The 27,095-nt window shown below is 37.5% G+C and overlaps 1 protein-coding gene across 1 annotated transcript; it reads left to right on the forward strand.

Moving 5' to 3' along the window:
• LOC121868465 (phosphatidylinositol glycan anchor biosynthesis class U protein-like) lies at positions 1-26,541 on the forward strand (the record flags this gene model as incomplete). Its single annotated transcript, XM_042369121.1, is given in 3 exon segments — positions 1-269; positions 23,803-23,945; positions 24,152-26,541. Coding segments are annotated over 3 exon segments (523 nt in total), but the record flags the coding sequence as incomplete, so codon positions are not given.
• Between the last annotated feature and the right edge of the window lie 554 nt (positions 26,542-27,095).

The following is a 27,095-nucleotide window of genomic DNA, read 5'->3' on the forward strand; positions in this document are numbered from 1 at the left end:
ATTGGCCGCTCCTGATCTAACTCCAAACATCGGTCTCTTCTGGTACTTCTTCACTGAGATGTTTGAGCACTTCCGTCTCTTCTTCTTGGCAACATTCCAAATCAATGCCTTCGTTTATGTTCTACCCCTGTCAATTCGCCTCCGCCGTGACCCTGTGTTGCTGGCAGCTGCTCTTTTAGCATTTACTGCTGTATTTAGAAGTTACCCAGCACTAGGGGACGTTGGACTCTACATGGCTCTCTTGCCAATGTGGAAACACTTATATCCATGTGAGTTGTAACATATTTTTCTATTTCTATTTAGATTTATAAGGGAAGCTATTATTGCTTTTATAACCTATGTCCATCTGAACTGTCTACCAACCCAATTTGTAGAATAAAAAACCATGCAGTACTGGGCTTCAAAATACCCCTTGATAAAATTACATTAATTTCTCCGATAGCCGGAATCCCTCAAACCCGGAACTCTCCGATAACCGGAATTGAAATTTTCTCAGAAAATCGTTCCCAAAGCCTGAATCTTCCGGGAAATTACACCTTTCGGAACAATTTTCCAAGAGGCACATTTTCCAGAAAATTCTGAGAAACTTTTCCTGATACAGTAAAATCTCAATTAACAGTCCACATATGGGGGAAAGATGCCGACGGATAATCCAAAAGGTCGGTTAATAGTAAATAAAGTTACGGAAGTAAAACATATCTTTTTAAAGTACCTATCCCTAACCTACCTCATTTAAGTCCCTCTATTCATTTTTGTTCATTTGCCATTCATATTTCAATAGCATTTGCTTTAAAACATTAACCACTTTAGTAAATAAATATGAACCAGCACAGAAACCGTGAATAATCATAGGAAAAGTCAAAGAACATAATACTTTAATGACGAAACTTTTATTAATGAAGTACTGTACGGCACATAAACAGTATCCAAAAACCTGAGAAAAGAATAGAATGCAGCTTCTCTTCGACTTACGACCTACTCAACTTAAGACCACCCGCACTTACGACCTGCCTCAGTCGTACCAAAATTTTTACAAATTACATATTTTTGAGTCCCAAAGTCAGTACACAGACAAAATTTTCGTTTGTAATTCCCTTTAAAATGGCTGGCAAGTGTAAAAGTGAGAGTTCTCGGTGCTGAGAAGAAAAAGACACCCAGAAATTTATGTATATCTACCCAAAGATACAGTTGAAAAAAATTTTCATTATTAAAATGTACTATGTACTAAAAATTTTATCTCGTGCAAAATATATGATGTTTATACTCAAATTAATAACTATCTTATAAGAATTCCAGCAATGTAAATTATATTTTCCCTGGTCACTTCTATGACATTTTACAAGCAAAAATAAAAAAACTCAACCAAAAGGACATAAATAAACAAATAAATACTTCACTAGACCTTTGGCACCTAACTGTCAAACATGTCACTGTCACCCCCCCCCCTTCCTCCTTACCCCCACATGCCGCCGCCCGCCAGCAAAGGTTTGGTGGTTATACAGTACGCTTTAAGTTTTTATCTTATATTACATCACAGACTAATGTTAGGAGAATATAATTTGCATTGCTGGAATCCTTGCAAGACAGTGAATAATTTGAATATAAACGTCATATATTTTGCACAAGAGATAAAAATTAATCACTTGTAGTGATTTAAGGGTTCTAGTGTACATGTACGTATATATATATATGTGTGTGTGTGTGTAATAATAATAATAATAACAATAATAATAATATTAATAATACCATATATCTCGGCCTACAAGGCGACGGGGTGTATAAGACGGCCCCCAAAATTTCCATTTAAAAAGTAGCTTTTGAGCCCTATTCGCTGTATAAGACCAGTACCCCAAATGTGACACTTACCATTGGGAGCTTACTGACCCAGTAGTCCTTTACCAACCATCCCATTGACCAGTGCTGTTTACACATCCTTGGTTTTTTAAAATAAAGCCAATTCACTTCAAGTAATGGCATCAAATGTTACCGGTTGGTGTAGTGTAAACACTAGTGACTCACTTAAAAGTCTGTTATTTAACTTGAACTAATGTCGGTGTCGAATACAATTGTTTCATTTACTTGAAATGGATTTACCAATTTATTTGTTTATTTATTTATTTATAACATACTGCAAGTATTTTCTTTAATTTATAAGCTTGCTTCAACCAGCTACGTATTCTAATTCAATAATGTTTCATTAGGATTTGAGTGAAAAAGATTACTGTACATTAGGGGGCAGTGAAATTTTGCTCAAAGCTGCACTCTTCAGCCATTGTTCCTTATACATATCTAAGACTTCATGCCAAATTTGAAGCTGATATGTCGAGGTTTAGTCTGCCGCATTTTCTACTGAAATTTTTTAATTTACCTACAGTACTAGCCAAACAGCCGCTGTGGCGGTGCAATGTTCTGTTCAGTGTTTATCAACTTTTTTTTCATATCTCTTATTTCATTTAAGTTGTCTTGTTGCAGATGAGTATGGTGCTATGTCTATATTGATTATCAGCCTTTTCTCATTTCATTTCTCAATGTTGTGTTACTGTACTGTAATGTAGGGGAGACCTGGGTAAGTTGGCGCAGAGTGACGGCAAGAGAGAAGCATGATGCGGACAGAGTTAGGAGACAGCTTGAGCAAAAACATAGATATCTGGTAGCTGGAGATATTCCTTATGTTGAGGATAATTCAGATGATTCAAGAGATATTCCTCTCGTCAAAACTGATGCTGATTTTGTCCCTGATCCAAGGGTTTGATGATACCAGTTTGCTGTGGAACTCTGACAAGATTCCTACGGCCGTCGTGCTAGACCGAGCATTGATTAGTATTGTTGGGGCCATGTATTGCTACTGCCACCTTAACTGACTATGGCATTATCACAAAGGATGATAAGAGTCAGGTTATTGGACCACATAAGCTGCGGGATGCGAGACAAAAATACCGATTTAAGAGGCAAGAAATTGAGATGGCTAGTTTAGATAATTTGACGTCACTCTATTTTGATGGTAAGAAGACCGCCACTCGTGTGATGATAAAGAATGAGAAGACCGAGAAATGGAGTTCGAGGATGATGGTGAAAGATCATTATGTCATCATGGTTGAGCCTGGCAATGAATATCTCACACATGTGACTCCCAAGACTGGACATGGAAAGCAGATTGCCAAAACTATTCATGAGTTTCTGGTGGAGAAAAATCTAACCCAGCAGCCATTTGTGTGTGTTGGTTGTGATGGAACCAATGTAAATGTAGGATCAGAAAATGGAGTCATTCATCATCTTGAAATGTTACTTGGTCACCCGCTCCATTATTTCATATGTCAGCTTCACGGAAATGAGCTGCCTTTCCGCGCAGTTTTTTATCACTGTGATGGTAAACCAAGTGGCCCTGAGCATTGGCGTGGTCCCATTGGAAAGCAGATCAAGAAGTCTTTGTCTGAGCTTCCAGTTGTCGCCTTCCAGCCAGTCAGTTTCTCTGATTTCCCTGCGTTTAATGATGAAGTGGAGAAAGATCTGTCCTGGGATCAGAAATACCTGTATACGATTTGTAAAGGAGTTATCACAGGTGTTGTTGAAGATGACTTGGCTGCTATTGAGCCAGGTCCTCCCTGTGTGTCAAGGTGGAACACCTTATGGAGTAGAATCCTCAGGCTGTATGTAGCAACATCAAGACCAGCCATGAGTTGAAAAGAATTGTCATTACAATAATAAAGTTCAGTGCTCCAATGTGGTTTTACATCAAGATACACCCTTACGTAACACACGGCTCAAGGAACGTATTCCAGTCCCTGCTATATATGAAACACCTGAATAGTGAGGAGGAGACGATAGTGAAGAAGGCTGTCCAGAGAAATGCATACTTCGCCCACACAGATCAACTTCTTCTTGGTATGTGTGCAGATGAGGACATGACTGTTAGAGAAAAAGCTGTCTCAATGATAAGAAAAATTAGAGAGGAGAATCAGCAAAAGGAAGAATGCACTGGCAGATCTGAAGAGGAGGAGGAAGATTCTGATGCTGCTGTTGACGAGAATTTGTTAAACTATACTGATGAGGAGGGTAAAGATGGAGATGGGAATGAGGATGTGCCTCCTGTAGTCAACATGAGAAAGGTGGTGACTCCGAAACTAAAGTGGCAAGCAAAAAACTATCATTCCATGATTAACTGGAGGAATGAACTCAAGACTGAGCCTCCTTACATTGCTTTTCTGTCAAATCTACAGGTTAATGACATTCTTGAGACACCATTAGTGGTGCCCAAGTGGCCAAACAGCACTCAGGCGGTCGAGAGAGGCATAAAAGTGATGACTGAAGCTTGCACTGAAGTGACGGGATACGAATCGAGAGATGGATATATTAGGCAAAGATTATTGTCTAGGAAAATGATGCCAAGGTTCCGCACAAAAAAGAATTTCAATATGAACTTGTAATGATTTTCTATACGGTGTACCTGTAAAATAACATGTGAATTAAATCGATGTCACCCATGTAAAATTTATCATTATCCTGGAAAACATTAAATGACACCTAATTTTTGGTATACACTAAAAGTTGACAAAAAGTCGTTCGCGATGCGGCAGGGTAAGTATGCATGAAATGGCATGAAATTTTGCACAGGTGTTTGTTACAGCCATACAAACGATGCCTGAAAAGTGCAGCCTGCAACTCAAATAAAAGTGTTTTTTCCCTGCCCCCTACTGTGCTCCAATTCATTCCTAAGGCAATCTAATATGGTGTAGAAATTGTCCACCTTGAACTTCTCATGTGGATCAAGTTGAGTTTCAGTGCCAACTGATTCATCAAAGAAATGTTTTCTCTTTTTTTTCTTTTTGTTGTCTCTGTGTAGACAGGCTCAGCAAAAGCCCTAGCCTGATCTTCTATTTCATCAAACTGACCCTGTCTCATTTCTGAGACGAAGGAGATCAAACTCGTACAGTTTCACAACTGACAGAAGGTCGGTCTCAACTTTTTGAAGTGATAAGCTGGTTGCATTAAACCTTGTTAAGATTTTATACCATATTACAGTAAGAAGTGCTGTTTCAAATGCTTCCATTTGTCTTATGAGGCCTTCACCTTCAAGCTTTGTAGCCACAGTTTGTCTACTGTCAGAACATATGTTCTCCAGTGCTGACTTTATTTCAAGGTAATGTAAAAACACTGCTTTAACAGCATCAGCCCTTGCACTCCAGCGAGTTTCTGAAAGGGATTTTGCTACAATCCCTTTCAGCAGGTAGTGAAGCTTTCAAGTGATCCCATCTATATGAGGAGGCTGAGAAGAAGTTGTATAAGGCTTGCAAAAATCTGGAATATGAAACAGACCCAAGGCAACAGCTGGCAGCTGATGTTCCTACAAGGTTCAAGGAGTGACCTGCACAAGGGACATAATATGCCAGGGGATTCATAGCCTTTATTCTGGCTTGGAGACCAGTGTAAATGCCTGACATATTGGCAGCATTGTCATAACTCTGCCCTCTCATGTCACTCAAATCAAGACCAACATCTTTAATTAACTGTACAACAGTTGAGGCTATGCTCTCTGCACCATGGTCAAATATGTCTATGAACTTTAGAAATCGCTCAACAGGTTTGCCATCAGGTTTGACATAACGAACTATGAATGTAAGTTGGTCAGTATGACTAACATCCGGTGTGGAATCTACACTAACTGAATAATATTTGGCTTGTTTCACTTCACTTGTGATAATTGAGTGAATTTCTTCAGCCATCAGATTGACCATTTCCGCACAAATCGTTTTTGAGAGATATGAAGTCCTTCCACTACCTACAGCCCCATACTTCTCCAGATGCTGTGCAAGAAAAGGGTCAGATTTTGCCAGGAGTTCCAGTACTCCAAGGTAATTCCCATTGTTGCTAGAGCCTATTCTTTCATCACTACCTCTGAGAGGAAGACCTCTTGATGTTAAAAATTTCAGTGTTTCAACTATGCGCAATAGAACTTCTTTCCAGTATTTTCTCTCCAATTCTACTTGCAAAGCCAAAGTGGAATCAATTCGCCTTGCTGTAATTGCCCTCACACCCCAAGTAATAACTGAGATTTTATGCTCTATGCTACTTTCATCTTCAGCAACTCTACGCTGGCAGTTTTTCCCAGTTTTTCCAGTCACTAAACCCACTTGTAAACCATGAGACTTGCTTGCTGAGTAGCCTGCATGGAACACAAAATACATCTCCAGTTTTTGGAGAATACACAAGCCATTCCCTTTTAACTTTTTCATCATTTGCCATTTGATGTGTAAACAAGGATTTGGGCACATACCGAACTCTTCCTTTTCACCCACATTTTCACTTCTTGCAGATCTTTAGAAGTCACCTTGTTCACAATTTAGATCAAGAGGATGGTTTAGTAAATACTCAATCAGTTTATCATCAATTGTCAGCCAGTCAGCTGGATCACTTGATACACACAAATCAACACTGACACCTTGTTCTGCAGAATGTTTCTTATAAGTCAACTGAGATGAATTGGATGGAGTTTCAGTCACAGGTGGTACTTCCATTGCTGTAGGTGCTGATTTACTTAATCTCTGTGACTGTGACTCAGCTGACCTCGCTTCGTCATCTGAATCATGAAAGTGAACATCTACTGTGTCATCCCCTGGGAGTTTACTGTCACTGGTACTTGGCTCTGAATCTCCTTTTGTTTTAAAAAATGTTGTCAGCTTTGGAACTGATTGCAGTTGTGCAGCTTTGGCTGCTTTTAACTTTCTCTATTGTGAGCCACTCAGTTATTTTTTCAGGGATGACATATTTATCTCATGAGAATCCCCAAGAATAATCTGTAAGCAAAAAAATAGTGTAAGTCTAAGAGATACCAATATCACAAAAAATAGACACAAAAACACACGTAATATAACACTGAAGTCCATTTAATGCAACATGTAAAATATCATTAGTAAATAATGAATGCCACATACACAATATAAAATATCACTCAGCTGAGGCTGAGAAGATACTGACTGGCTGAGCGAGCTGTCAGCAAACCAACGGTAACCGTGACACGTACTGAACGTGAAACGATCCTGTCCTTCACACATCAAGGCGCTGAAGGTTTCTTGAACTTTATTCTCTCTCTCTCTCCAGTATATATGTATGTATAGATAGATAGATAAATAGATAGATAGATAGATCGATGGTGGGACACGTACATTTAAAAAATGTGGCCCACCTGAGAACCACCCCATGGCCCACCAGTTGAAGACCACTGCGGGCCTATAATTATTGTACAGGGGCCCTTATGGTTGTGAATATATTATATAATGAAATACTCGGTGTACACTTGAAACAAGGTTATACGCTGGCACGCTGCACGACAAATTAGTTTCAGTGGGCCCCCAGATACCGGTGGGCCCTAGGCCAATGGCCTACTTGGCCTATTGGTAAATCCGGCCCTGCTTGCTCGATTAACACCCACTAAAAACTGTGAGGGTTTCTCTCCAGAGTTTCGTTCCATTGTCAATTAATCATGTAAAGTTGAAAAAAAATCTGTGGTGCTCATTGGCATAAGTCGATCGCCAAGCTTTCTTAAACTCTTCCCATGTAGCGATCTTGCTCGTCTCCCCATATTCTGCAATTTGTTTAATGGTGTGTTTCTACGTCAGTCACTGCATCACTGAAGATGTGGCAGTTGGCGTTGTTTAATGACGTGTTCATGAGTCAGTCACTGCGTCTCTGAGGATGTGGCAGTTGGCGTTGTTTAATGACGTGTTCATGAGTCAGTCACTACGTCTCTGAAGATGTGGCAGTTGGCGTTGTTTAATGACGAGTTCATGAGTCAGTCACTGCGTTTCTGAAGACGTGGCAGTTGGTGTTGTTTAATGACGGTTCATGAGTCAGTCACTCGCATCTCTCCTCGACGTGGCAGTTGGCTGTTTAATGACGTGTTCATGAGTCAGTCACTGCGTCTCTGAAGATGTGGCAGTTGGCGTTGTTTAATGACGTGTTCATCAGTCACTGCATCACTCAGTTGGTGTTGTTTAATGACGTGTTTATGAGTCAGTCACTGCGTCTCTGAAGATGTGGCAGTTGGCGTTGTTTAATGACGAGTTCATGAGTCAGTCACTGCGTCTCTGAAGATGTGGCAGTTGGCGTTGTTTAATGACGTGTTCATGAGTCAGTCACTGCGTCTCTGAAGTGAGGCAGTTGGCATTGTTTAATGACGTGTTTATGAGTCAGTCACTGCGTCTCTGAAGATGTGGCAGTTGGCGTTGTTTAATGACGTGTTCATGAGTCAGTCACTGCGTCTCTGAAGATGTGGCAGTTGGTGTTGTTTAATGACGTGTTTATGAGTCAGTCACTGCGTCTCTGAAGATGTGGCGGTGGCATTGTTTAATAGCGTGTTCTTAGGTCAGTCACTGGAAATACTCTGAATGCTGGCGGTGGCGTTGTTAATAGCGTGTTCGCGGTCAGTCACTCGTCTCTGAAGATGTGGCAGTTGGCATTGTTGTGGCGGTATTCGCCCGTCCAATCTTTCGTCTCTGAGATGTGGCAGTTGGCATTGTTTAATAGCGTGTTCATAGATGTTCCTCGTCTCTCTGAAAGGCAGTAGCGGTTAAGCGTTGTTTAATGACGAGTTCATGAGTCAGTCACTGCGTCTCTGAAGATGTGGCAGTTGGCTTTGTTTAATGACGTGTTTATGAGTCAGTCACTGCGTCTCTGAAGACGAGGCAGTTGGCATTGTTTAATGACGTGTTTATGAGTCAGTCACTGCGTCTCTGAAGATGTGGCAGTTGGCATTGTTTAATGACGTGTTCATGAGTCAGTCACTGCGTCTCTGAAGATGTGGCAGTTGGCATTGTTTAATGACGAGTTCATGAGTCAGTCACTGCATCACTGAAGACGAGGCAGTTGGTGTTGTTTAATGACGTGTTCATGAGTCAGTCACTGCATCACTGAAGACGAGGCAGTTGGCGTTGTTTAATGACGTGTTCATGAGTCAGTCACTGCATCACTGAAGACGAGGCAGTTGGCGTTGTTTAATGACGTGTTCATGAGTCAGTCACTGCGTCTCTGAAGACGAGGCAGTTGGTGTTGTTTAATGACGTGTTCATGAGTCAGTCACTCGTCTCTGGCGAAGATGTGGCAGTTAGCATTGTTTAATGGCGTGTTCATGGGTCAGTCACTGCGTCTCTGAGGATGTGGCAGTTGGCATTGTTTAATGACGTGTTCATGAGTCAGTCACTGCGTCTCTGAAGATGTGGCAGTTGGCATTGTTTAATGACGTGTTCATGAGTCAGTCACTGCATCTCTGAAGATGTGGCAGTTGGCGTTGTTTAATGACGTGTTCATGAGTCAGTCACTGCATCTCTGAAGATGTGGCAGTTGGCATTGCTTAATGACGTGTTCATGAGTCAGGCACTGGGTCTCTGAAGATGTGGCAGCTGGTGTTGTTTAATGACGTGTTTATGCAACAGACTGCTGTGTGTCGCCAAGCACTTTTTATGAAAAATAATGGAAAAAAATCATTTGTAAATGAATTATTTATAGGAGATAAGTATTATGATCAGTAAATGTATGCATTATTGGCCACTTCGGACACAAAGACGGGCTAAAAATAGCCCTCTTATGCAGTCAGAGGGAAGCTTCTTGGTAAATAACTTCTTATGTTTGTTTATTTTCATTGTTTGTCTATTTTATCATGTTGTTTCAAAGTAATATTACTAAAAGTTGTGTGTGTGTCTCTCACTGAGAACTTCTTATGAAGAGTAATGCAAATAAAATAAAGTCTAAATGAATTATATATAGGAAATAAATATTATGATCAGTAAATAAATGCATTATTGGCCAACTCGACACAAAGGCAAGCGGAAAAATGACCCCTATATGCGTAGTGACAGCGAGCGTTCTATGTAAAAAAAACTTTCCCCTCATTTGTCTCGTCACTGAGGCGCCATGGAAGAATGTAGAGGGACAGTGTATAGTTTTTGTTGCGTCTTTTTTATTGTTTTATCATTTATAGAGGTTAAAATTATTTTTGGAAAAGTTAATTTTTCTTGTTTTACCCCACGGGGGTATGGCCGGCGGCACCCTAGCTTGCGGCATAAGGGTTAAGTAAAAGTAAAGGTACCAAAAATTTGTTGTACTTTTTAAAAAGTAGATACCCAAAAAAGTTTACTTGAAAACAGTACTCAAGTAAATTTATTTAAGTACAATACTTTATAACTCTGATGTTATGTAATGTAATTTTGAAGGGACAACTTTGCTCATTTATACTTATACAGCTAGACCCCGACTTACGACGGGGTTAGGGACCCAAATCCAGGTCGTAAGTCCAAATGGTCGTAAGTCCGACATAGATAAAAAAAAAAAAAAATAAAAATAAATAAATAAATAAAAAATCTACAATGAAATACAGTACAGTAAAAGTAATAAATAATGAGGAATGGATACAGTACAGTGAAAGTAATAAATAATGAGGAATGGATACAGTGCAGTGAAAGTAATAAATAATGAGGAATGGATACAGTGTGACTGAGCACTTACCTTTAATGTACAGTACAGTTGTACCCCACTTAACGAGGTCAATTGAACCCAGAGGGTCCCGCGTTAAGTGAAATCCGCGTTAAGTGAACAACAGAACATATGGGATTAATTCCAATAGAAACCGGCCCGACCCCCAAACTCCACTTTTTGAAGGCACATACCTATGTTGTAGTAAAAATAACATCTTAATTTTATGATGGTACATGCACACAATTAATACTTAAGAGAAATAGAGAAATACAGTCGCCAAGTTAATGTCCATTCAAATAATGGACTCAACTCCCTCCCTCTCACACTACACAGCCGGCTAACAGATGGTCGGTCGGTCCCTCCCTCCCCCCCCCACCCCCCACCAACCGTCCCAAGGAGATGTGTGGGATAACCTCAAACTAAAGTTAGGAAAATATAATTGACATTGCTGGATTCCTTGTAAGACCAGGAATATTTTGAATATAAATGTCATATATTTTGCACAAAAGATAACATAGTTACCTAGAGAAAAATTTTTATCTAAAAATTGTAAGTTTAAAGCAAAATATATGATGTTTATATTCAAAATGATCACCAAATTATAAGAATTCCAGCAATGTAAATTATATTCTGACCGGGTAATTTGTATGAATTTTATGAGCTAAAACAAATATCTTCAGTTAATAAAAAAAAAATAATCTTCACGACACTATCTGTCAATCAAAGTACCCCACCTTGCCCTCCCCCCCTCTTCCAACCGCGCGGTCAGTCCCAACCCTCCCCCCCACCCCCCACCAATCCTCCCTTCCAGAGTTTTTAACATTTAGTATTAAATAATACCTCAGATTAAAGTTAGGATAATATAATTGACATTGCTGGATTCCTTGTAAGACCAGGAATATTTTGAATATAAATGTCATATATTTTGCACAAAAGATACCATAGTTACCTAGAGAAAAATTTTTATCTAAAAATTGTAAGTTTAAAGCAAAATATATGATGTTTATATTCAAAATGATCACCAAATTATAAGAATTCCAGCAATGTAAATTATATTCTGACCGGGTAATTTGTATGAATTTTATGAGCTAAAACAAATATCTTCAGTTAATAAAAAAAAATAATAATTCTTCACAGGGTAACAGATGGTCGGTTGGTCCCTCCCTCCCCCCCACCCCCCACCAACCGTCCCAAGGAGATGTGTGGGATAACCACTAAATTTTAATAAATAATACCTCAAACTAAAGTTAGGATAATATAATTGACATTGCTGGATTCCTTGTAAGACCAGGAATATTTTGAATATAAATGTCATATATTTTGCACAAAAGATACCATAGTTACCTAGAGAAAAATTTGTATCTAAAAATTGTAAGTTTAAAGCAAAATATATGATGTTTATATTCAAAATGATCACCAAATTATAAGAATTCCAGCAATGTAAATTATATTCTGGCCTGGTAATTTGTATGAATTTTATGAGCTAAAACAGGCAGTCAGGCAGGGTGGCGGGTGGGGCAAATCTAAAAATAGCGTCTCGGACACTCACCGCGTATATGTGGAAAAAATCCGCGTTAAGTGAAAGTTCAGCTTTGGCAAGGCACCGCGTATATGCGAAAACGCGTTAAGTGAAACCGCGTTAGGCGGGGTAAAACTGTATATCTCGGCCTATAAGGCGTCGGGATGCATAAGACGCCCCCCCCCCCAAATTTCCATTTAAAAAGTAGCTTTTGAGCTCTATTTGCTGTATAAGACCAGTACCCCAAATGTGACACTTACCCACTAACTCAGTAGTCCTTTACCAACCATCCTTGGTTTTTTAAAATAAGGCCAATTCACTTCAAGTAATGTCATCAAATGTTACCCGCTGGTGTAGTGTAAACACTAGTGACGTCACTGAAGCGTCTGCTATTTACCGGTAACTGGAACTAATGTCTGTGTCGAGTAAAATTTTTCCATTTACTTGAAATATATATATACAGTATTACCCCGCCTAACGCGGTTTCACTTAGCGCGTTTTATCATATACGCGGTGCCTCGCCAGAGCTGAACTTTCACTTAACACGGATTTTTTCATCATATACGCGGTGAGTGTCCGGCTCGAGACGCTATTTTTAGATTCGCCCCACCCCCCACCCTGCCTGACTGCCTGTTTTAGCTCAGAAAATTCATACAATTACCCGGCCAGAATATAATTTACATTGCTGGAATTCTTATAATTTGGTGATCATTTTGAATATAAACATCATATATTTAGCATTAGACATACAAATTTTAGATAAAATGTTTACTCTTGAGTAAATATGTTATCTTTTGTGCAAAATATATGACATTTATATTCAAAATATTCCTGGTCTTACAAGGAATCCAGCAATGTCAATTATATTATCCTAACTTTAGTTTGAGGTATTATTTATTAAAATTTAGTGGTTATCCCACACATCTCCTTGGGACGGTTGGTGGGGGGTGGGGGGGAAGGAGGGAGGGACCGACCGACCATCTGTTACCCTGTGAAGAATATTTTTTTTTTTTTATTAACTGAAGATATTTGTTTTAGCTCATAAAATTCATACAAATTACCCGGTCAGAATATAATTTACATTGCTGGAATTCTTATAATTTGATGATCATTTTGAATATAAACATCATATATTTTGCATTAGACATACAAATTTTAGATAAAAAAATTTTCTGAGTAACTATGTTATCTTTTGTGCAAAATATATGACATTTATATTCAAAATATTCCTGGTCTTACAAGGAATCCAGCAATGTCAATTATATTATCCTAACTTTAATCTGAGGTATTATTTAATACAAAATGTTAAAATTTATTATTTTCACCCAGTCTTTCTCTTGGTGGGGGGTGGGGGGGAGGGTTGGGACTGACCGCATGGTTGGAAGAGGGGGGGAGGCAAGGTGGGGTACTTTGATTGACAGATAGTGTCGTGAAGATTATTTTTTTTTTTATTAACTGAAGATATTTGTTTAGCTCATAAAATTCATACAAATTACCCGGCCAGAATATAATTTACATTGCTGGAATTCTTATAATTTGGTGATCATTTTGAATATAAACATCATATATTTTGCATTAGACATACAAATTTTAGATAAAAAAAATTTCTGAGTAACTATGTTATCTTTTGTGCAAAATATATGACATTTATATTCAAAATATTCCTGGTCTTACAAGGAATCCAGCAATGTCAATTGTATTATCCTAACTTTAGTTTGAGGTATTATTTATTAAAATTTAGTGGTTTTCCCCCAAAAATTTCTCAGAGAGGGAAGAGCCGGCAGTGTAGTGTGAGAGGGGGAGGGAGTTGAGTCCATTATTTGAATGGACATTAACTTGGCGACTGTATTTCTCTATTTCTCTTAAGTATTAATTGTGTGCATGTACCATCATAAAATTAAGATGTTATTTTTACTACAACATAGGTATGTGCCTTCAAAAAGTGGAGTTTGGGGGTCGGGCCGGTTTCTATTGGAATTAATCCCATATGTTCTGTTGTTCACTTAACGCGGATTTCACTTAACGCGGGACCCTCTGGGTTCAATTGACCGCGTTTAGTGGGGTACAACTGTATATATACAATATACAGTGACCCCTCGTTTAACGAACATCTCGGTTAACGTAATTTCGATTAACGAACTGCCTTCCATAAGGATCTTCAATTCGGTTAACGAAAAAAAATTCGGTTAACGAAGTTCTTACGAACCGACCTCAACATGTTTTCGCTTGCACTGACCGGGCAACCAGCTTTAGTATCAGTCCGCCAATACATTAATCGGTTCTAGGGCTTAAATTCCTTACTATTTTAGTAAATATCAAGAAGTTTATACTATTCAATAATTTTAAAAGTTTAATATTCAATTTTTTAGTCATTTTAACAATTATTGAACATAATTGAAGGTAAAGTGACTAGTTTAATGCGCGGCATCCAGCCTCTTAACACAGCAAACAGGAGTTAGTCCCTCTCTGTTTTCACTGGAGGTAACATCTTGCTTGAGACTCTCTTCAACTAAACACTTTTTTTCTGTGTTTCCAAGCAAATTATTGGTCATTTTGAAATGTATTTTACATATTGACAATATATAATGCAGTGCAGTGTTGATTTAAAGAAAATAATCTTGAATTACACCAAGAGAGCTAAAATTTTATGGGTGAAATGGCGCCATGGGGTGACTTCTCTTCCACCCCAATGCCTTCTCTTCTTCCTTCTTCTCCACCCCCATTCTAAATCCCATCATCATCATCATCATCATCCAGGAGCCTTCTACATACACACCTCAAAGTAAGTGAACTTTTCTACCATTTTTGTTGAATTTAGGAAATTTTCGGTGAGCTGGAACCAATTACCCAAAAACCCATTGAAACAATGTTTTCGGTTAACGAACTTTTCGGTTAACGAACGACCTTCTGGAACGGATTGAGTTCGTTAACGGAGGGGTCACTGTATATGTATACACACACATACATACATACATACATACATACATACATACTACATCCTTGACCACCGAAGGGTCAAGACGTACCTGGCGCTCCTCTCGGAGCAACCAGGTCAACTGTTAAGTTGGCCCATACCAACCCCCTCCCCTCCCCTGAACCACTTCTCCCCACCGGAGTATCAACAGGTTCTCGCCAGAAGTTACAATTTCATTTGGGAAAGGAATGGAACCAGTGTTAAACAGAGGTGAACATTGGTGAACAGTGCTTGAGTCAGTGAGAACAACTCAACAGAAAAAGTCGTATTCAAGTTAACCTTCACACAGTGAGGTCCCAGGAACCCAGTGATAACGGCCCGTGAGACCCAACAACTGGCGATGTGTTAATCCGTCTACGATAGGAAGGCCTGGGGCCACACCTCACTCATATAACACCATCTGTGAGGGAATTACTACACCACGTCAAGTCCCTCATAACACCATCTGTGAGGGAATTACTACACCACGTGATGCCCCTCATAACACCATCTGTGAGGGAGTTATTACACCACGTCAAGTCCCTCATAACACCATCTGTGAGGGAATTACTACACCACGTGAGGTCCCTCATAACACCATCTGTGAGGGAATTACTACACCAGGTGATGCCCCTCATAACACCATCTGCGAGGGAATTACTACACCACGTCAGGCCCCTCATAACACCATCTGTGAGGGAATTACTACACCACGTCAGGTCCCTCATAACACCATCTGTAAGGGAATTCGTACACCACGTGATGCCCCTCATAACACCATCTGTGAGGGAGTTACTACACCACGTGAGGCCCCTCGTAACACCATCTATGAGGGAACTACTACACCATGTGAGGCCCCTCATAACACCATCTGTGAGGGAATTACTACACGTGAGGCCCCTCATAACACCATCTGTGAGGGAATTACTACACCACATCAGGTCCCTCCTAACACCATCTGGGAGAGAGTTACTACACTACGTGTTTGCTGTTCAACACCTACATTAATCTGAATGTTCACTGTATGTTCCTTTACCTTTCTCTAATGAAGGCTTTTGTTAAACCACCAATGTATGTAATAAGTCATTTATGTCCAATGTATATTTTCAGCCTTCGGGCTGCAGAACTTTTCAATAAACCGTTAATTACATATTATTATTATTATTAAATACATACATACATACATACATATACATACATACATACATACATACATACATACATACATATATATATATATATATATATATATATATATATATATATATATATATATATATATATATATATATATATATATATATATATATATATATATATATATATATGTGCTGATAACCACAAGGAAAGAAGAAAACACGAAGTTCCCAAGCGCTTTCGTGTAATTCACATCTTCAGGGGTGAGTACAGACTAGAGAGAGAAATACAAATCAAGGTGTATATATACAGAGGAGGGTGAGACCAGGTCCACAATGGTCAGGTATTAGGTAATGACCCTACTAATCTTTAAATAGCACACAACGGTTGGTGGTCAGGTCAGATGGTCAGGTGACCCGGCCTTCTCACCTGGTCACAAATCTTCTTAATTACAAAATTGTCCAGCTTGTACATGCCGTTACTCAAATTCATGTTGAATGCTTCGGTATGTTTAATAAGACTAGATTCTATGATGTTCCTACTATAAATTGAATTACATGGTAATATTGAGGAGGCATTATCCCAGTCAATGCAATGTTTGTTATCCCTCAAATGAACAAACAGAGCATTGGATTCCTGGCCTCTCCTAACACTGTATTTGTGTTGTTTAATTCTAGTTGCAAGATCTTTACCTGTTTGGCCTAAGTAAAACATATTACATTCCTTGCAAGGAACTTTATAAATGCAACCAATTGTGTTGTTGGGGGAGTTCTTGATTAACATTTGTTTAACAGTGCATGAGTTTTTAAATGCCACATTGACGTTCCAGGTTTTTAGTTGTGAAGGAATGTGTGAGAAATTTTTGTGAAATGGTAATATTAATATATTCTTATGGTCATGGGTGGTTATCAGCATATACCTAGATCACGCGCACCTACAGTGATTTACTTGCATATATATATATATATATATATATATATATATATATATATATATATATATATATATATATATATATATATATATATATATATATATATATATATATATATATATATATATATATATATATACACATACATACATACATACATACATATATATATATATATATATATATATATATATATATATATATATATATATATATATATATATATATATATATATATATATATATATATATATATATATATATATATATATATATACAGTGGGGTATGCTATAACGAATCTAATTGGTTCTAGAACCTTGTTCGTTATAGCATTCGTTCATTATAGGATTAATCCGTTCCAGGCCCCCAAATACAACCACTTAACACTGAAAAATATATAAAATTGTAAAAAAGTGCATAAATATGCATCTAAACCCCTGAAATAAAGAATCTCATTAATATTTGTAATAAAAAAACAATAAATTAGAAAAAAAATTAAATAATGTTCGTTGTAGGAGTTTCGTTCGTTATAGCATTCTCAATTTTATAGGTAAAACCGTTCGTTATAGGAATATTAGTAGTAGGATCAAGTTAAGTTATAGCATACCCCACTGTGTGTGTGTATATATATATATATATATATATATATATATATATATATATATATATATATATATATATATATATATATATATATATATATATATATATATATATATATATATATATATATATATATATATATATATATATACACACACACACACACACACAGTATTACCCCGCCTAACGCGGTTTCACTTAGCACGTTTTACCGTATACGCGGTGCCTCGCAAGAGCTGAACTTTCACTTAACGCGGGTTTTTTCCACATACGCGGTGAGTGTCCGGCTCAAGATGCTATTTTTAGATTTGCCCCACCCGCCACCCTGCCTGACTGCCTGTTTTAGCTCATAAAATTCATACAAATTACCCGGCCAGAATATAATTTACATTGCTGGAATTCTTATAATTTGATTATCATTTTGAATATAAACATCATATATTTTGCATTAGACATACAAATTTTAGATAAAATGTTTTCTCTGAGTAAATATGTTATCTTTTGTGCAAAATATATGACATTTATATTCAAAATATTCCTGGTCTTACAAGGAATCCAGCAATTATATTATCCTAACTTTAATCTGAGGTATTATTTAATACAAAATGTTAAAATTTATTTTTTTCACCCAACATCTCTTGAAGGGAGGATTGGTGGGGGGTGGGGGGGAGGGTTGGGACTGACCGCGTGGTTGGAAGAGGGGCGGAGGCAAGGTGGGGTACTTTGATTGACAGATAGTGTTGTGAAGAATATTTTTTTTTCATTAACTGAAGATATTTGTTTTAGCTCATAAAATTCATACAAATTACCCGGCCAGAATATAATTTACATTGCTGGAATTCTTACAATTTGATGATCATTTTGAATATAAACATCATATATTTTGCATTAGACATACAAATTTTAGATAAAATGTTTTCTCTAGTAACTATGTTATCTTTTGTGCAAAATATATGACATTTATATTCAAAATATTCCTGGTCTTACAAGGAATCCAGCAATGTCAATTATGTTATCCTAACTTTAGTTTGAGGTATTATTTATTAAAATTTAGTGGTTTTCCCCCAAAAATTTCTCAGAGGGAAGAGCCAGCAGTGTAGTGTGAGAAGAGGGGGAGGGAGTTGAGTCCATTATTTGAATGGACATTAACTTGGCGACTGTTCTCTTCTCTTAAGTATTGTGTGCATGTACCATCATAAAAATTAAGATGTTATTTTTTCTAACATAGTTATGTGTGTCTTCAAAAGTGAGTTTAGGGAATTAGGGCGGTTTCTGTGGAATTAATCCCATATGTTCTGTTGTTCTTAGCAGCGGTTTTCACTTAACATAGTACCTCCTGTGTTTTGTGAGCCTTGGCGTTAAGTGAAACCTACTAACAATAATATATATATATATATATATATATATATATATATATATATATATATATATATATATATATATATATATATATATATATATATATATATATATATATATATATATATATATATATACATATATATATATACAACAAAATATATGTACAAAAAATAAATGTTAAATGAATTATTTATGGTGCATTAGGGTACTGGTCACTTCAGACACAAAGACGGGCTATAAATAGCCTTCTTTATCTCCCCTCCATCTCACCCTGAGCCAGAGGGAAGGGTCATGGTAAATAACATTTGTTTGCTTATTTTCCATTTACTTGAAATAGATTTACCGAATTATTTGTTTATTTATTTAAAAGTCATTTACTGAATATTCTATGTAAAAAATAAATTTTAAATTAATTATTTATAGGAGATACCGTAAGTATTATGATCAGTAAATATATGGTATTACTGGCCACTTCAGACACAAAGACGGGATAAAAATAGCCCATCTCCCCCTCTTCTTACAGCTGCCAATGGGAAGCGTCTTGGTAATTAAATTTGATGTTTATTTTCATTGTCTAATTTATCATGTATCAAAGTAATATTACTAAAAATTGTGTAGGTAGTAGGCAGCTACCAAACAGGTAGATACTACCGCCTGGGAAGATATTGGAAGCATAATGTGTTGTCTAATTGTGACCAAGTCCCAGGTTCAGCGCTGACCTGACTTTCTGCCTCATTTACACACAATTGCAGTTTGAATTGTTCCTCTAACTTTGACAACACAACATACATACAGTATATTATTTCTCACTTTTGATCTTTTTTTTACTTTTTGTATTTATTTATGGTTAGTTACTTAAAATAAGGCCAATTCACTTCAAGTAATGGCATCAAATGTTACCAGCTGGTGTAGTGTAAACACTAGTGACGTCACTTAAGCGTCTGTATTTAACTGTCAGTAGTTTCAAGAATTAATGCAGTCATTTACTGAATATTCCTTGTAAAAAAATAAATTTTAAATTAATTATTTATAGGAGATAAGTATTATTATCAGTAAATATACCGATATGCATTACTGACCACCTCCACGGCTAAAAATAGCCCAATCTCGCGGTCACTTTCCCTTTCTTGTCTCCTCACTGGCAAATGGGGGGGGCGTGGGGAGGGGTGTGTGATGATAGCTGTGTTTATTACAGGGGTATAATTCTCTTTTACGGTATGTTAGACAGGTTTATAATACATTTTTATTATTTTAATATACCGGTAATCTTAATTTGAATCCAGCTTGCCAAACGTAAGTTTCAGTATAAAATAATTAGTGGTAAGACCATGTGAGTGGCTTACGATGTTTCCATCACCACTCTTGACACAGTAAACCACAATATTTAAGAGGTAAGAATTTTATACTTGGTGGCTTAGACGACCCCCTAACTTTGGGAAGATTTTTTTAATGTTCAAATTCCGTCTTATAAGCCGAGATATACGGTAGTCACTTGAATGCACATGGGGCCCCCATAATTTTCTAATTATACATGGAGACTACATTAACAGGAAACGTTTCGGTATAGAAAATGTGTGTGTCTTTTGGAAAAAAAATAAATAAATAAATAAAAAATTGAAAAAAAAAAGTCACAACTGCGGCGGTCGTAAGTCCTGACTGTCGTAAGTCGAAGCATTCTTAAGTCGGGGTCTAGCTGTACTTATCACAATCTTACTTACCACAATCACCCTAAAAATACTTTAGCTTTCGTGGTTATTCAAGACATCTTTGGGCCATGAGACATTCCATCAGAAGGCCAGTATTATCGGACCTCTAATCCGTTAACCGGGGGGGGCTCCTGCTTTAGATAACACGCATAGTTGGATAAACAGGGTAGTCAGCGAAACTTGTGGGGTATTTCCCTAATATTTAATCATCGGTTACACGAAGCGTCAATCAATGGGATCTCTGTTTACAGGGTATACCTGTAGTGTACCTTTAAAACAAAGTGAATACTGTACCTTGTGAAATGCAAGAATGCTGGATGATCTTGTTGATAGTTCTCTCCTTTATGCTCCTCTCATGTGACTGATGAAAATTACTGTCTAAATAAAGTCTCATGATGTTACATCATCAGTGTAAAAGTCAGTCATTCAGGGCATTATTGCATGGCTTTTCCTAGAAAGACGACAAATTTTTACCCCAATTTTACTAAAATTAGTACAGTGGTCCCTCGGTTAACGAACACAGTTCGTTAACCAAAATTTTGTTAACTGAAACCATTGTTTCAATAGGATTTTGGATAATTGGTTCCAGCCAGGGTTGGAAAAAATCATGATTTTTTTTTTAAATAAAAAAAATCGATTTATGTGATTTAAATTGGATTTTTTTATTTAAATAATTTTTTTTTACTTTTTTACTAATTGCATTAAAATAGTATTTTTAAACCATAAAAACAGTATTTTTCAACCAAAGCTTATTCAGGATAATAAACTAAAAATTGGCATTAAGATATTTATGCAGTAGATGTACCAATGGAATTTAACACAATAATATTCTTTTTGTAAAATAAAAGAAAACTGGTAACATATCTTACATTTGAGTGCACAAATCCAAACATCATAATGAAATTTAACATAAATGCTCTTATAGGATTACAGTGTTACAAAAATTAATAACTTAACTTCTTCCAGTCAACAGAATAATATTCTCATTTTGTAAAAAAAATAATACTGGTAAGAAGTTTATTTTCTTACATTTGTAGGATTATAGTGTATTAAGAATTACCGGTAATAACTTCAAGTCAACACAATATTCTCATTCTGTAAAAAAAAAAAAAAATTCAAAACATTTAAATTAGCTTAGTTGAACATTGAAATGCTTATGTACTGTGACAAGCTTAGATGCCTTTTCCTGTTCTAGGCGATTTCTTACCTTTGAGTGTACAAATCCATATGTGGAAAAAATTCTCTCAACCCCTGCTGATGATGCAACAGCTGTAAATAATTGCCTAGGAACATCCATTACATTTTCTGTCATATCATTGGCAAAATACTGCCACCAAGCAAGGAGTGAGAGAGATTTTACAACATCTTTACCAAAATAGACCTCTTTGAATGGGTGCACTTCTTCCATGGAAGGACATTAATGTTGAAAGGAAATGTGGAAGAGACTCGCACACATATTGTTCTACAATGTCTCGCTGCTCAGGAGTCAGATGTCTGCCCTGATACCTTGGATCTATCACATTAGCTAGAAAATGGGCAGGTGTCAATGCTACTTTGATTCTTTTTTCAAAATTATCCATATCCTTCTTATCTGTTAAATACTCGTTAATATCAGTTTTCAGTTTTACCCAGATTTCTACAGCATCACTTAATAGGGTATGTTCTCTCTGGACACAGTCCAATGCCACAGTAATAGGCTTAAGTCTCTAAATAGTCTTCTGCAGTTCTTTTTAATGCCTTATCATTAACTTTCCTTTAAATTTTCTTATCAATGTCTTCACTATTTTCTTTGCACACTTTGACAAGGGTCTCCCAGTTCTTTAAATAAGATTCAATAGAATCTGTCACTGTGTTCCATCGTGTGTCTGATGGCATTACTAGCATTGTTCCTCCTGCTCTTCTATACAAAGATCCTGGGATGTGATGATTTCTGAATTTCAATAGTATTTATTATCTTAGGTAACAATATATTTCATGTAAATATATACATTAATAATGAGACCTTATGATATGATCAAAGTTTCGCTAAACTGGAGAGAACAGACTATAGTACAGTACATAATTATGTAAATCCAAATAATGTTATTAGCCTGCTGCATTGCATATACTTTTCAATCATGTAGAATAAAAAGAGAAAACAGTTATTAGTAAAAAAATCATTTTGATTTAAATTGTGATTTTTTTACTCTGATTTAAATCGATTTAAATCGTGTGATTTAAATCATTTGATTTAAATCATAACAACCCTGGTTCCAGCTCACCGAAAATTACATACAAAGTAAAAAAAATAATGCAGTAAAGTACACTTACTTTGAGGTGTGTATGTGGAAGGCTCCTGGTTGATGATGATGGGAATTAGAAGTGGGGGTGGAGGAGAAGGGAGAAGAGAAGGAAGTGGGGGGTGGAAGAGAAATCACCCCATGCTTGATGCCGTCATTTCACCTATAAAATTTTAAGTTCACTAGGTGTAATTCAAGATTATTTTCTTTAAATCAACACTGCACTGCACTATATATTGTCAATATGTTAAATAAATTTCAGAATGACCAATAATTGTACTGTAAAAACGTAAAAATACTCTGTGTTCAAGAGACCCACAAGCAAGATGTTTCCTCCACTGAACAGAGATACAAACTGAGGCCTTGGTGGGTGAGTGAAGTGGCTGATGGGCACACCAAAAACTAGTTCCCTGTACTGCAATTATGTTAAATAAGTGTTAAAATTACTAACAATTTTAATATAAAACTTGGAAAATTTTTGAACAGTACAACCTTCTTGATATTTACTCCAATTTCAACGAATGTAAGCCCTAGAACCGATTTCTTTATTGGCGGACAAATCTTCCAGCTAGTGAGCAAGCCAAAGCATGTCAAAACATTTTCGTAAGAATTTCGTTAACCGAATTTTTGTTCGTTAACCGAAATGAAGATTCTTATGGAAGGTAATTCATTAACCGAAATTTTGTTAACCGAGGCGTTCATTAACCGAGGGACCACTGTATAACCACTCCAGTGGTGTAGTGCTTTAATTGTACTGGTAATTGTATACAGTATTATAATTGTGACAACATTGCAAAATTAAGGCGAGTAAAATTCAAACTTTGATACAAATATTTCCCACCAGTTATGCGTCAGACATTCATCGTTGGATGCATGTTTGTGGCCACATCAGTCCTGGGCCCTATCATGTACAACCTCTGGATTTTCAATGGATCAGCTAATGCCAACTTTTACTTTGCTGTTACTCTGGCCTTCAATACTGCTCAGGTAAACTATTATTAGTTGTTTGAGTTGAATTATGTTGAATTTAATCAGTGGCATTAAATTTATAATGTTTAAGACAAGCTTTCAAATGTTTACAAGTACAGTACAGTCTGTTAGTCTGTATGGAATAAACAAAAAGTCTTCCTTATGTCCACATGTAAAGAAAATTTAATGGAATGGCTTTTAGATTAATGATATTTGTATTCCAGATTTTTCTTGTTACTGATCTTCTGTTTGCTCATGTGAAGCGAGAATACCATCTCATCCATGGGTCCAAGATGGAGGTTGATGGAGTACCTGCCAGACTTACACTACAATGATTCAGCATTTTATGGTTTTTTATTTGGGGAACAATAGTTGTTAGTGCAACATGATTGATGGCCTTTCCATTTACTCACACTAATCTCATGCTTACATATAGGACTTAGCACCTTGTGAACATCAGTATTTGTGGAGAGTTTTGCAGAAGAAAAGTGACTGGTGATGTGGAATGGAAATTATGTGGGCACAAAGTATTTACTGTATTATGTTAGTCATATGGGTTTTACAACCTAATGCATGACTTAGGCAAACTTTGTATTACCCCACCAAAGCCTGTCGGTTAAAAGCCTAGGACCCACAAACCTTCGTGCAATCATAAACCTTAAAAAGTTTCTACTAAAGACTGAAGAGTCTTGTTACACTGGTTGTTTATTTCATGATCTTCATTTGGCTTGGTTACAAGCTGTCATATATTCTGTACTCCTAAGCACACACAAATATTCCTACACACATATTCACACAAGCATAGAATCCCTACACTGGTTCTATTACATCACCACGGTCAAGTGAAGACAGGCAGTGATCACTACACTGGTTCTATTACATCACCATGGTCAAGTGAAGACAGGCAGTGATCACCACACTGGTTCTATTACATCACCATGGTCAAGTGAAGACAGGCAGTGATCACTACACTGGTTCTATTACATCACCACGGTCAAGTGAAGACAGGCAGTGATCACCACACTGGTTCTATTACATCACCATGGTCAAGTGAAGACAGGCAGTGATCACTACACTGGTTCTATTACATCACCACGGTCAAGTGAAGACAGGCAGTGATCACCACACTGGTTCTATTACATCACCATGGTCAAGTGAAGACAGGCAGTGATCACTACACTGGTTCTATTACATCACCATGGTCAAGTGAAGACAGGCAGTGATCACCACACTGGTTCTATTACATCACCACGGTCAAGTGAAGACAGGCAGTGATCACCACACTGGTTCTATTACATCACCATGGTCAAGTGAAAACAGGCAGTGATCACTACACTGGTTCTATTACATCACCACGGTCAAGTGAAGACAGGCAGTGATCACCACACTGGTTCTATTACATCACCACGGTCAAGTGAAGACAGGCAGTGATCACCACACTGGTTCTATTACATCACCATGGTCAAGTGAAGACAGGCAGTGATCACCACACTGGTTCTATTACATCACCATGGTCAAGTGAAGACAGGCAGTGATCACCACACTGGTTCTATTACATCACCACGGTCAAGTGAAGACAGGCAGTGATCACCATACTGGTTCTATTACATCACCACGGTCAAGTGAAGACAGGCAGTGATCACCACACTGGTTCTATTACATCACCATGGTCAAGTGAAGACAGACAGTGATCACCACACTGGTTCTATTATATCACCACGGTCAAGTGAAGACAGGCAGTGATCACCACACTGGTTCTATTACATCACCACGGTCAAGTGAAGACAGGCAGTGATCACCATACTGGTTCTATTACATCACCACGGTCAAGTGAAGACAGGCAGTGATCACCACACTGGTTCTATTACATCACCACGGTCAAGTGAAGACAGCAGTGATCACCACACTGGTTCTATTATATCACCACGGTCAAGTGAAGACAGGCAGTGATCACCACACTGGTTCTATTACATCACCACGGTCAAGTGAAGACAGGCAGTGACTGCCACACTGGTTCTATTACAAACATTGACAGTATAATTAATATCTTCGTAAGAAGGAAGCCGTCTTAACCGGAACTCTCTAATAGCCCGAATTTAAATTTTCCAAGGGGCACATTTTCTTGAAAAATCCAAGAAAATTATCCCGGTCCCTGGAAAATTCGAGGGATGGAGGAGTTTTATCTGGATTTGAGAAATGGAAATCAGGTGCATTTTCTGGAAATTCTGAGAAAATTTTTCCGGCTTCCGGAAATTTCTGGGGATGGGGGATATTTTTCCGGGTTCGAGAGAAGATGTAATGCACAATTTTTGGAACTTCTGAGAAAAATTTTCTGTCACCCAGAAAATTCCTGGAATGAGAAATTTTTTTCGGCTTTGAGAGATATGTAATGCGAATTTCTGGAACTTACGAGAACATTTTTCCATTACTCGGAAAATTCTGAAAATTTCTTGGGATGAGGGTTTTTCCGGCTCTGAGAGAGTCATCTTGTTACCTGGAAATCTCATTCCCGGAAGTGCTGTGCACCAATTGTTCCGGCTAACGGAGATAGCATCACTCACCTAGATTTTGCCAAGGCTTTGACAGCGTACCCCATGAAAGGCTGAGAATTAAATTGGAAGGGTACGAGATTCAGGGAAGTGTCCTAGCGTGGATCGGAGACTTTCTGGATGACCACAAACAGTGTGTGGTGACAAATGGCATGAAATTGTCATGTGTACCTGTGACAAGCGGGGTACCACAGGGCAGTGTATTGGGTCTGTTGTTGTTTGTTTGCTTCATAAATGACATGCCAGAAGCTATACACTCCTCCATACAAATGTTTGCGGATGATGCCAAGTTATTTAGGGAAATTAAGAACCGAACAGACTGTGAAGAGGTACAGAAAGAGCTCTCTGAGCTTCAAGAATGGTTAAAGAAATGACTGCTAAGATTCAATGTCATGAAGTGCAAGAGGATGCACCTAGGTTGCACCAACAGTAAGGAGGCGTATCCCATGTCCCAACAGGACGAAGAAGCTGCATTGAGACCGAATGAGAAAAGGACATGGGTGTGTATGTTAAAAAGGAACTTGTTCTTGGGCCACTGTGAGAAGAAGGTGAGTCAGGCAATGAAACTAGTAGGTCTTATAAGAAGGTCGTTTAGATGTCTGGGTGGTTCGTCACTCGT

Source organism: Homarus americanus, unplaced genomic scaffold, assembly GCF_018991925.1.
Source record: "Homarus americanus isolate GMGI-L3 unplaced genomic scaffold, GMGI_Hamer_2.0 scaffold55329, whole genome shotgun sequence".
Classification (NCBI taxonomy): Eukaryota; Metazoa; Arthropoda; class Malacostraca; order Decapoda; family Nephropidae; genus Homarus; species Homarus americanus.